Source organism: Eurypyga helias, unplaced genomic scaffold, assembly GCF_000690775.1.
Source record: "Eurypyga helias isolate BGI_N326 unplaced genomic scaffold, ASM69077v1 scaffold17874, whole genome shotgun sequence".
In the NCBI taxonomy this organism is placed as follows: domain Eukaryota; kingdom Metazoa; phylum Chordata; class Aves; order Eurypygiformes; family Eurypygidae; genus Eurypyga; species Eurypyga helias.
The window spans coordinates 16,387-29,019 of record NW_010247009.1 but is presented as its reverse complement, the minus strand read 5'-3'; the positions used below and the strand labels follow the sequence as shown (position 1 = coordinate 29,019).

At 36.5% G+C, this 12,633-nt stretch overlaps 1 protein-coding gene across 1 annotated transcript in view; it reads right to left on the bottom strand.

The window, feature by feature from the left end:
• Positions 1 to 266: 266 nt before the first annotated feature.
• Positions 267 to 12,633, bottom strand: part of RAB11FIP2 (RAB11 family interacting protein 2 (class I)) — a 28,667-nt gene continuing 16,300 nt past the window's right edge. Inside the window, exons 4-5 of the mRNA XM_010150611.1 lie at positions 4,344 to 4,389; positions 267 to 674 (exon numbers count right to left, since the gene is read on the bottom strand). Coding sequence (XP_010148913.1) covers positions 447 to 674; positions 4,344 to 4,389 — 274 coding nt within the window. The 3' untranslated portion in view covers positions 267 to 446. The remainder of the gene's footprint in view (positions 675 to 4,343; positions 4,390 to 12,633) is intronic.

Below are 12,633 nucleotides of genomic sequence, written 5' to 3'. Positions count from 1 at the left end.
CTTGAAAACAGTGGTCTTGATGGCATGCGGTAGTATCAGAATCGATATATTTGCATAATACCAATAATCATTCAAGAAAACATTCATAGCAGCACAGGCTTCCCAGCTGAAACTGCCACACGGTGAACACTAAGCCATTACATAAACTGCATGGATATACTGAATGCGTATTGTTAACTCCACCGTAAGTATCCTGTACCTAAAGGTGTTTTCAAAAAGAAAAAAAAAGTTGTTTAGGTCATCTTAACAGAACAGTACTTTTGGCAGTCCCTGCTAGTGTGTTTGGAGTACAACAGAAACGAAAAAAGGACCCACGCCATAATCCCGTTCTCCCCCGATTCCTGGAATTTCTTAGGAAAAAAAGGAACGAAGAGAAGTCAAAATGCTGATGTGTGATTTCCTTTCACTAATGTATTCAGCAAAAAGTACCATCAAGGATCGCTGTCTTAGCTTTTGGAAAATTTGCCAGCTTTTCGAGAAGGTTCATATGGCACTCGGAGAATACTGGGTGTTTCTTCCATGACTCGTACAAGAAGATTGTCAATGTAATCCTCCAGTTCACGAATGTGAGTGTCCTTCTTCTTAAGCTGCTCTTTATGTTTCACCAACTCCTGCAAAACCTCTTCGTAAGTAAGGTTACGGTATCCTGCAGTGGCGTCGAAAGGATTTCCATCCTACAGATAAGTTCAGAAAAAACACCGGATTTCATTAAATAGTTCAGCCTTCTGAAAATATTGGAGGGTTATCGCTTTTCACGTGTTTCTCACATGCACCCCTTGACAGAAACAACTTTCCTTAGACAGCATTCCTCCAATTGCTGTAAAGCTTTTCCCTCCAATCCCCCTACTGAGGCAGACAACTGGAGAAAGTTTGCCCTGTTTGAAGTGAGTTTCCCACGCTGTCATCTCAGAAAAAAAACACTGTTCTCAGTGAGATTTATACACAGTTAATGACCATACGAGCAGTAACCCTAAGAACAGGCAGCAGGTCCATTTTGGGAAACCAGCTGTGGGGTAACCTTCATTACAGAACAAGAGAAAGAGCCCTGAGAATTCGAGTCCTACTGTCACTTCTTGAAGTTCCCGCCTTCTCAGCGTATCATGGCAAAACATTTACTTAGCTCTAAATGGTATCAGCCCTCATGTCTTTCACGCTCTGTTTTTAGTCATCAGCGGTTCCCCAGGCCTTGGCCTCTAAATCATACAATAAAACTTTCAATTTTAAGTTTCAGTTGAAGCTAAAAGGCTGCGCTTTACTTGCACCAGAGCACTTAAGACAGAAACGGGTACCACGAAAAGATCTTGCTTGCCTGCTTCTCTGCTTTACAGAAGGAGGGAAAACTGCTTCTGTAATGATTTCTGACAACTCAGTAAGCGCAGGTATTAGAGATGAACATATCAGTCCCCTTAACAAAGGGCAACGTGCGATTCAAAATACCATAAACTTGGATATCTCATTCTGTGTCAAGAAGAATTAGCTGTGACCTTGGGTAACCAGATTATGAAAAATTTGAAACGTGTAACTGAGAAAAAAGATTGTGCGAGCTATTTCATGAAAGTATTAGCACTGTTAGACATGCTAAGCAGTAAGTTTTATCTGACTCTGAGACATTTAAAAGATATGGAACCTCTAATTAAGTAGAATAATGTAACCTCTCAAATCCTGCACCTCTAACAGGGCAGAAGAACACAAGATAGCTTTTGTTTACAGTAGAAACTTGTCATTAAAAATGATAAAGCTTGCACGGCTAGGAGCACACCACATAATAAAGTCATATTCATTACTTTTCCATGCTCCATTCCTTTCCTTTCCATAAAGCTCCATATTTGCACACTGGCATATGTTGAATCATTAAAATACGCAGGTGGCCAAAGTTTTCAAATAAACCTAATTAAAAGTGATGGTGTGCTGCAAATAGGCTGAAGTACGACAGATCAATCAGCCTCTCTCCATCATTTATATTCTAATAGTAGCTCTCGAAAATATGTGGTTTTTAAGGGTCTCTCACTACACTTGAGATATTTAATGTCATGTTTATGTACAGGTATTCAGTATTTTAAACTTATCAAATTACAAGACTGTAAGTGATCAATAACTCACACTTTATTAAAATTGCTAACTTTATGAAATTTGTAAAGTGGCTGGTAATTGATTTCCAGAAAGTATAGAAGAGAAAATAATTTCACTTCGTGGTCATTATATTTTAGCACATTTTCTTCTACAAGAATGAAGTAAAATTTTTCTCTTTACTAATTTTTTGTAATTGGAAAAGGCATCATTAACACTTCAGTGTCTAAAACATAGGGTTTGCCTAAGAAAGGAATTAAGATGCAATGTCGTCTTTAATTATTACATGACGTGTACTGGAAAACTCTGTATAACACATATACTTTAAAGATGTTTTTTCATACGCATGCTCTTATCGATCTTTGGGAGGAATAACCTATCACATTAACTGCACAAGAAAACTACAGCTAAAGGACATTACTGCTTAGAAATAAATACTGTTAAAGTGAAGAAGTTTTTAAATGTCCAGTTTGAGCAAAACACGTTCAAGGTTGTTAAAGTTAAGATTTTAAATGGAGCAAATAAGTGATAGTTAAATGTGTAAGGAACAACTGTATCCTAAGAAAAGCCGATACTACAATTTTACTACAAAACATTAATCTTATAATGAATTATTAAGAAAAAACCCGATTCTAAATAACAAGCTTTGCAAAGAATGATTGTCTCAGCTACAAAATACTATTGCGGTACATACTGACAGCTAGAGGAAACTGAGTTATATAAAATGGCCTGGATCTCTGATCATCTCTTTATTGTTCTAATGAGGAATTCTGCTCTGGGAATATCATCTAAGCTACTTTCACATCTTTTGTCCTACTTACTTCATCTTCCTTTCAGTTCTTAATTAGGCCTTAAAGAGCTCATGCTGCCCTTTCAACTGGCTACTGCTCCCATTTAAACACTGCTTTCAGAGACAGGTGTTGGCACCAGAGCAGGAGACATACAAACATAATTACCAAATGTGATGCACAAGGAAGAAATGTAATAACTTGGTGAGGGCTATTATTGCAGAACCTAATAATAAATTACTTCAAACACCTTAGAAAGCAATCTTGAATATTTAAAAAAAAATTCAAATGGTTTCGTTCAAAACTATGGTTGAGAGAGAGTTTCTTCTCCTCCTAATTTGTATTCTGCATTAAATGAGCACCACCTCATAATCCTACAACTGACATTTAGGATAGCTGGTATTCCAAAAGAAAAATCATCAAGGATTTATTTTATCACCTTTAAATCCTTTAAATAAAACAACTCACATCTTATTTCTTAAAGGAATTAAACCGATGTTTTTACCAGCAATAAATTACATGATTTGCGGTAGTACATTTGCAAGCACACAGAAATTGTAATTATGGTTACTTTACAGACAATAGCTGCTAAGTTAAATCAATTTTTTTGATGTCGCTTTTTGTCAGAGATTAAGTAACCGCCTGGTAGAATTCAGTTTACTATCTGATCATAGCCAGCCTTCATATACTCTGACATCTCCCACCAGTTACTTCCATTATAAAAACTTGGGCATTTACAATAACATCAAATGTTATTACAAATAATTTACATAAAGCAGAAAAAACCCAAACAGTACAAAGTCGAATTTGCTTGTGAAACTTGTTTTCTATATAGTTTAAAGACTGAACACAAACCCACTTTTAAAGATTTCATCTATTCACAGAACCAGTTCTAGCAAGACCACGTTTTCCTTCAAAGACACTGCCTGGGAAATATGTGAATTTTTTTTGGTCTTTTCTTAGTACACAATTTATTCTAGCTACTTTTAGAGTCAAAAGAGTATTTTGAGTAAAAACTCCTGGTATTTCTGTTTTTAGTGTTTTATGAGAGGCTGTTCATTTATATTTTTATTATTAACCCTATCATATATCAGGTAATTACTTCCATTTTGATCTGCCATCTAAAGACTTTCCTCAAGTCTCCAGCTATAGTGATAGGAAACAAATAGTTCCTCCCTGCCTAATGCAGAGTTCCTCACCTGACTATTACTTCTCTACAGTCATGTGAAATACCCCAGAGCAAGTTTTCTCTAATTCTTCCCTTCTTCTGTACATCATCATACCAAAAGTACACTACCTATTGAGTGCAAAACTCTTCTTTATTTCCAAATTTATATTAAGCCTGCAGTTTTCTAATTAGATTTTATGGATAGGTCAAAAGAAACCGGCCCTCCCCATTTCCATAAGCAAGAATAATAGCTTGTATTGTGTCAAGCACCAATCAGTTGGCCCTTACTGATGGTAAATCCATAACGCTTCATAACTCACCGTTGTTTTCCTGAGGTCCTCAATGCCAGAAGGATTTATATTAAAACTGTGGGGAAAAAAATCAAAACCCCAGACATTAGCAGTGCATACTTATCTGACCAAAACATCTACTAAAAGACACTACTCAGTTATTAGACATATTATATAGGAATTAGGTATATAGCTATAAAATATTTAATATTATTTCTTTTCTTGATTTGTTGAACTTAGGAAAAGTAGGAAAACATTTAAATGTTAATGGAAATTTTCATATATTATTTGTTCACAATTTTTTGTATTTTTCATATTCTTTTTGTCATACAATTTGAGTAAGTAATTAAGAAATGCAAGAAGGAATATATATTATGGATTGGGCTTCCCTGGCTCTTCTCTTATCTCTAGACTTACCTCGAGCTTTTAAAGAAAAAGAGATACTTTAAATGAAATATTCTGCAAATAGGTCCCTGGGATGAGATGGTTAAAAAACAACAAAACCCTGCAGACTAACACATATTCCCAGCTTTCACGGCAGCTGCTAGAGGAGGAAGGTCCTTTAGAAATTCCAGCAAGATCACCAGCTTAAGTCAGCACTGCAAAGCCATCTTCTGTCAGCAACATTTGTTTTGTACTTGAAACTGAGTAAATAATTCATTATTTTTATAGACCTCGTGATAATCCCACATACCCAAAAGAGCAAAACTATTTCATGATGTTGTTGCATTGAGATTTTTTTTCTTCTTCACCTGCAAAAGTGTAGTTGATATTGATAAAAGCAGCCACTGACTGTCAGGCCTAAGAAACGGTCTCTCGGGTTAATGTAATTATTAGCACATATCTTAAAAAAAATCAGTGCTGCTATGTAAACATATATTTTGTGACTGTTAGTCACTCTGTTATCTGAATTTATAAGCCATATATTTCACGGTGTAACAGTGGGACATAATTTACAAATATAGACTTTTTTTTTCCTCTAAAAATTTTTTTACATTACAGGCTTCTTTTTACATTAATTTATTTTATTCTGTACATTATTTTTAATTTCCAAAGCAGGTAGTCTTTTGCTCATACAGAAGTCCTGTGAACCATCTGCTGGACTGAGGGTATTGGATAAAGACTGGATTACATGAACAGTCACAGCTAGAACTCAAGAGGTGTCTGACGAATCAAGTTCGGGCTAATTCCCATTATACCTGTTTGTAACAGTGAGCCGCAGCAGTCTGCCTAGTTTGCTGGAGACCCCTTGTGAATGAGGGGCCTCTTTCATTGGGTATTGTCTAAAAAGCTAAAGGCAGGAACCCTCCCTCACAGCCCGCCTTTTAGTTTCACACTGATGTGTCAAACACATGATGAACTTGCTTCATTCATGGCTGCCTTTTGTGATCCGAGTACAAAAAAAATGAGTGAACTGAACTGGATCGAATTAGCTTGGTGAAAACCAAGAATGTCTCTATTTAACGAAGTGTGGCGTTAATTTGGGATATCTTTCTTTTGGGTCTGTTTCCTCATGTTAGACAAGATATAGAATAATGCGGCCTGACTGCTCAACTGAGTGACTTTCTGAAAGGTTAAAAAAGCAAGATCTTTCATAGCCTTGAATGACTTGATAGTTTCTGTGAAATAAGTTCTGTGACTCTTTCTCATAGCAGCAGCTTAAAAGAAAAGCAGCAGTTATGACTTAGAAAGTTGTGTTTGAAAATTAGAAATAGAAATCCCTGGCAAGACAAACTTTTTTTTTTTTTTTAGCTAAAAAACCCTGAAATCATTTATGTAACATTGCCAGCATTGTAGCTGCAATTACAAAAGTGCATGTCTGTGTATTTCACACGAAGCAATTTGAATATACTTGCAAAAAATTAAAAACTATTAAACAAAATATTCACCAATAAAAACCCAGCCCCGTGGAATACTCTTACTCGTATTTTAAAGAGATAGGTGGAAAGTATACTACTTCTCAAGGAAGAAACAGGTGCTGAGATTGCATGTAACATTTGTAAAATCAGACTGTCTGCTAAGTAAGGTGGGAGCTCCATGGCCTCGCTGAGCCCCGCAGGGTTCCTGCCAGCGCTTCCATCCCGAGGTGAGCATGAGCAGACACAGGCTCTCACTGCTGCACACTTGAGGACCAAGTAATACCTCAACAGAAAATACTGTAAAATTATGAATGCACACAGCTGGGGGAGTCTTGTTTGGTGTATTGAAATTCATGAGCCTGTTTATTCTTCAATTTAAGTTTCATCATGATAATACACCCCTAAAGTTACCATCTCACTTGATTACTAGTCATAGCTTGCAGAACACACGCCTCTGGGACCATAGCAACCATCATAAACCCCCTCCAAGCAGCAGTTTTCCTCACTTCCTAAGAGCACTCTGAAATCACTGATCTAAGCAATTATAAAAAATAATGCAATTATTTTTTTGCTGTGTTACAATCACAGTTCATAGTGATAGTGCTGGTTATAGTCCCATCTCTGGTTTTTTCCCCAGGGTTTAATAAATTGGCAGGGAAATTTTGCTATGGAAGCATGGGGAAATAAAAAAAAAAAAACCAACTATGTTCACAGGTTGGGAAAAAAAAAATCACAATTTTTAAAGTGAAGTTTTCTGAACTGTGATTGTAAAAAAAAAGTGGCATTGTGGGATTCTATAATCACTGTTTCTCAATTATGCCCAAACTAAATTTGCTCAGTTGACCACTAAAAAGATGAGTCTTTTCTAACAAATGGACCTTCTGCCAATTCACCCTGAGAACTAAAGCCAAACTGAGTTTTTCTGGCTCATCATCATCAACGCTGTGTATAATCCCCAGGCGTTAGAAGATCTGAGTCCAACACGTCCGTACTGGACATACCTTCCAACCTACACAAACTGGCTCGGCTACTCCTCTTTCTGGTCACTGGAAAGAGCTCATCCAACTTCTTGCTCCTATGTCCTCCATCATCTCAAGGAATCAAGTCGTTTTTTACCTCTTCCACTTACCCAGACAGGGCAAGAACCCCCTGCTCCATCACTGTGGAGTTTCATGTCACGTCCCAGGTCCCATCATTCTTTTTAAGAGAAGCTCCACGGTTTGTCTCTTAGAGCTAAGAAACTTTCACTCACTTCAAAAACCTTCAAGAAAGTCAGGAACTAGTAAAAGGGAGGTAAATCACACCAGCACAGATTCAAAATCAGCTGCAGTAGGACCGTGCAGGTGGACTGACCAAGACAGCGTAACAAGCATATTCTTTTACACTTTCATTATTTTCCCTATTTAAATACATTCTGTTAGAGCTACATGAAAAACTGACTTATTTTTCATAACATTTACTTTTTAGGAGGTAGTTCAGTAGGTACGTTGTATGCTGATTATATGCATTTTGTATAGAAACTTCAACACAGTGGAGTGAAGTTTAGGATGTACCACAGGCTCAAGTTTATGACTGGAGCTTGTAATTTTGTCTTTTGAAGTTTAATGGTAGTGAAAAATTCAAAGATTAGGTCTAGTGGCTGCTTAAATATTTAGCTTCTAAATGCCTAGAGATTAAAACAATGTTTAAAAAAATCTTTCCTATAACCGATTTAAACATTTTAGTGCCTGAACCATTTACTCTGACAACATAATGAATGGGAATCAGACTCCTAAATTATGCTGTATGGAAAGCGTATTTTCTTAAGGAGAAAAGCTTTTTACTTACCTCCAGCTATTCATATTAGTTATGATCATTGTACTGTATACTATTAGACATTAAAACTACAATATTTACATTAATCTTTACTATTCTAAGTACTGAAATCTTCTTTGTTAACTTGGTATCTTGTAAAACAACCATAATACCTATGCGCTCAGTGTGAGCTTTCAGTTTTTTTCCTTTAATATGGAATATCTATGTACAAGTTATTAGCAAAGCTCTGCCACGTTCATTTTCCATTAGAATTAAAAAATTACTCCTATTCCTACTTCTCGGTCTTTGGACTGATTCTTATTACACTGCTTACTCCTTTTTCTTTGGATTCTCACAACATGTATCAAAATCTTGAAATATTAGTTTAAGTCATTACCAATGTACTAGAAAAACAAAAGAAATGAATAAAATCAGATACAGTTAATGAACTTCAGAAACTGCTTTCCCTAGAATATTATTAGCCTGCTGTGCCTGGCAATGCAGACATCACTTTATACTCTGGGAAGGAATGACTGTCATGTCTGGCAGCTAAGAGAGTATGGAATAAGCATATTACCATTTATTTCCCAATCAGATTCTGGGGAACATCACTTAAGACACTTCACTATATAAATTGTCCTGCTGTCGAGCCATGCTCCAAGGCCTTCTGCAGTTTGTGTAACCTCAGGAGGACACAGAGAGTATCAGGTTTTTTTGCTATTACTCCATTTTCTTAATGTTACTATAAAATCTCATGCCAAGAGTTTAAACACTGGACCAAACCCCCTGAACTCTGAAAATAAAACACACTTTTCTTGAAAATCATCTGTTCTCATGCTACATATTCTTTACATAAGATTACTTGGAAATGGTCTGTTCATGAATATACTGTGAACTCTATGGAGCCCTTTAGGGACGGCAGGAGCTTCCATGAGAAGTCACAGTCTCAGAATAAAATGCTTGGTCATGGTCCTAAACAATATGCACTTCAAGGAAGAAGCCTCTTCTCTTCTGGCTTATGTACATTTCAAATTTAGAGCTGTAGAAACATGACAATGCAACTAGGTAGAAGTTTTCAGTTAAAGCAACTCAAAGAATTTAACAATATTTTGTCTTTGTGTAAAAACTCCTTCATTTCCAAAACAGGCATGAATTTGGATCCATAATAGGCTGCTGGCCAACTCTGAGGTGTCTGATACTGCTGGAGACAGATGAAGGGAACTGGAGGCATACAGGGCTGCATTCATGAGCTCTATAAGAATGCTAGCTTGCTCCTTCCAAAATAAAGTGCCTTAAAACAATGGCACTTGAACCGGCACACTGCTGCACACGTACAAATCCACTTATTGTTCAGGACTTACAAGACATTCAAAACTCCAAAGTAATCATACACAGTGCCCTCAACTGAATGTTAATTTACGTTTCTGGAAACAAACAACAACAGTTTTACATAAAAAAGTTACTATTTTTAAGCATCCAAATATTTCTCCTCTTACTAGTCAGTTGTTCTATGGCTAAAAAAAATGATGCAGTTTTATCCTCAAGAGACCACTGAAGTTCTTTTACATTAAAAGTTGTGCCAGCACCTACACTGAAAAACCTTACTATTAGAGATCTAGAAGTCAATTGAAATACCCAACAACCCTAAAGTAAGATTTGGCATTGAAACTTCCAGAACGATTTTGAATACTTAAAAAAATAAAACTAATTCTTAGTTCTTATAATGAATCAGGAAAAAAAAAAAAGTCACCAGTTTTACATAGCTTCTGCATTTATTAATACAGAAAGTGAATATAACTATTTAATTGTATTTTATAAAAGAAAATGGAGAAGGCAGTGCATTCCCCTTGGGACAGATAATATGCCTTGTGCATCCATCCACTCAAGAAAGTTTTCACCTGCCCTAATATGTGCCAACAGGCAATGAAAGCTTGGGGAAAAAAAAAAAAAATCTTGTCATGCATCCAGCAGGATAAACTTTCCAAACAGAGTCCCTAGAATAGACAACTACTGAGGAGTCAGCCACTGCTGGTGATGAGTCTGCCGAAGTCAAGATCAATACTGAGGACTTCTACAGTATCTCTCTAGGAATCGATTGCTCCAAACCACCCTAGGAATACCCCAAATTCTGTGACCATTGGTTTGCAGTAGCTTTGGGCAAGATATCATTGCCGCCTCATCACATGCAGTGATCTTTCTAAATAGGACAATAGCAGTCTAGGCAGGACAGACAGACAGAACCCTTGCGTGATTACTGCTGCTTCTGTCATTTTCCGTTACCTCCCACATGCCAATTTGTTTTGTTGAAATAATGCTCTACCAATAGCTTTACCACACCAAATAAACAAATATTAACAGTGTACACTATAATTAATGCACTGTTGTAGTTTATCAATATTCTACCTAGACTATAGATAATCACAGTTGACTAGAGATAAGTCTAGACAAATTTCAGTAGATAACTGAAAAAACTGCTTTCATTTCAAGAAAATCAATGCAGAAGTATGCTGTTCTTAAAATAAGACATGGTACCACTGACAGAGGAAACAAAATTCTGAAAATAGCACAGTTCATCTGATGTCATTTTTTGACTAACCGAGAATTATACATTGAACTGTTGGAACAGACTTTATTAGTCTAGCAAGCACAGTAATAAGCTTGTTAGAGATCAACATCTCTGAGCAAGGCCTACAAATGTAGTGAGTTGTACTGTACGCTGGAAAAGGATGACCTGCTTGGTAAAGAAACACACAGCCATTCCAACCTTTTGCTCCGTTCGGGCAACTTCTGGAGTGCATTCCAGAGCTGGGGTTCATTCAATGGAGCTGTGGTCAGAAACCACACCTCGGGCACATCACATGTACCAGGCGAGATTGAAATAATTTAACAATCATTTAACTTTGATGCTGCTGAAGTTACTGCCCTAATAACTTCCCTGTGGTTTAAGATAACAGGTTTTACTTTACAGCTGCAGTTGACTAGAACCAGGCACCTGGTCTAACATAGCTCAACTGACAATCAGTAACCTAGAAATTCACAGTAACACCATGATTTCAGAAAAGCTTCTTTAACTGGTTGACCATTACACATACAGAATTTTAGTATTTGCTGAAATGTAACAGACATCAGCTTTTCTTTAGACTTAACAATTTAATATGATCAGAGCACATTGCAATTATCAAGAGTCTCATGTTTTCATGGCACCTCACTTCCAAATCTAGCAATGGGCATCTCACATGTCTGAAATTGCTTATCTCAAGCACTGAATCCATTGGGAAAAAAGAAATTGCAGACACTGAGCTGTTTGGAACAGGCATCACTGGAGAGGCAGGCAGCTCTAGGGGCTGTGACAGTATGAAGGAGAGATGCAGTAGAAAATAACCGTGTTCAGAAATTACAGACACAGCGGAAAGATGCAAAAGAGATGAGTTTAAGGGTTGGTTGGGTGTTGGCTTGTTTGTTTTTTTTTTTTCTTTTTTGAGTTGCAATTTTTAAAAATGGCTGAAGAACACTGAAAAAAATTCTAAAGAATATTTTTGTATTTTATGCTCCAACTGACTGATAACTAATGTTATAAATGAGCATTATTTGTAATTGTTACAATGAATCCTAGTAAGATACATGTTTCTTTCTCCTCCACTATTCCACCTTCCACAGTGCTCAGAACATAACATACTTATTAGAATAAATAAATAGAGAGATATAGTGTAACCAGTATGTAGGCACAAGCTCTATCTTATTTTCTCCAAGTTTAATAATAGTTAGGTCATGGAAGTGCTGCTTTACAAGGTTTTTTTAATGTATTTCTCCATGATATGCATAGAGACACACACATACTGTCTGTGTATATGTATGTAATACACATACATAATATTCCTTAGGAAGCTCCCAAACATCTATCAATGCAGTTTCCCACACCTGGAATTTGATCAGACTAGTAACAACCTGTCAGCTTTAAATATTGGACTATTTGTTTCCCTGTGTCCAGTGCCTAAGATCTTGTTAATTACCCAAACTCTCTTTCTGTAGGTCTTGTTAATTACCCGTCTCCTGTCTCAGAGGACCTTGTTAATAACTTGTACAGTCTCTCTAAAAAGGTCCTAATAACACATTAAAATTAAAGATGCTTTTCTTTTAGCACTTGTCAAGTGGTGTAAATTGAGAAATTTTCACATCAGTTTATTAGCCGAGTGTAGTGTATTTTCATAAACACAAACAATTTCGGGGCAATGATGCACAAGGTTTGGTGGTGGCACAAAACAATCTTTGTTTTCCAGGAGTACCCTCAATTTCTTTAACTGTGTTCAATACGAAATCCACGTGGCTCCTGACTGCAAATTAACCTCTCGAGAGCCATGACAATAGCAGTAATTGTAAGAAGGAGTGCAATTTATGATAATATTAGGTAAAAGTTTGAAAGCAGTGGATGAAGTAGTATGAAGACAAAACTGTTACTGGTAAATGCTGGCTAAATACTAGACATATTGTGTGCTTAAAAATTCATCACTGGCTGTATGACATAAATCCTCTGGAACTAACAGATTTTGTAATATTTGCAAAAACAGTGTTTCTTGTTTCACTATGAGACTGAAGCATTTTTAAACTGTCAAGAATTCAGCTCATGAATACCTATATTACACCTACACCAGACAACAAAAAAACCCAGT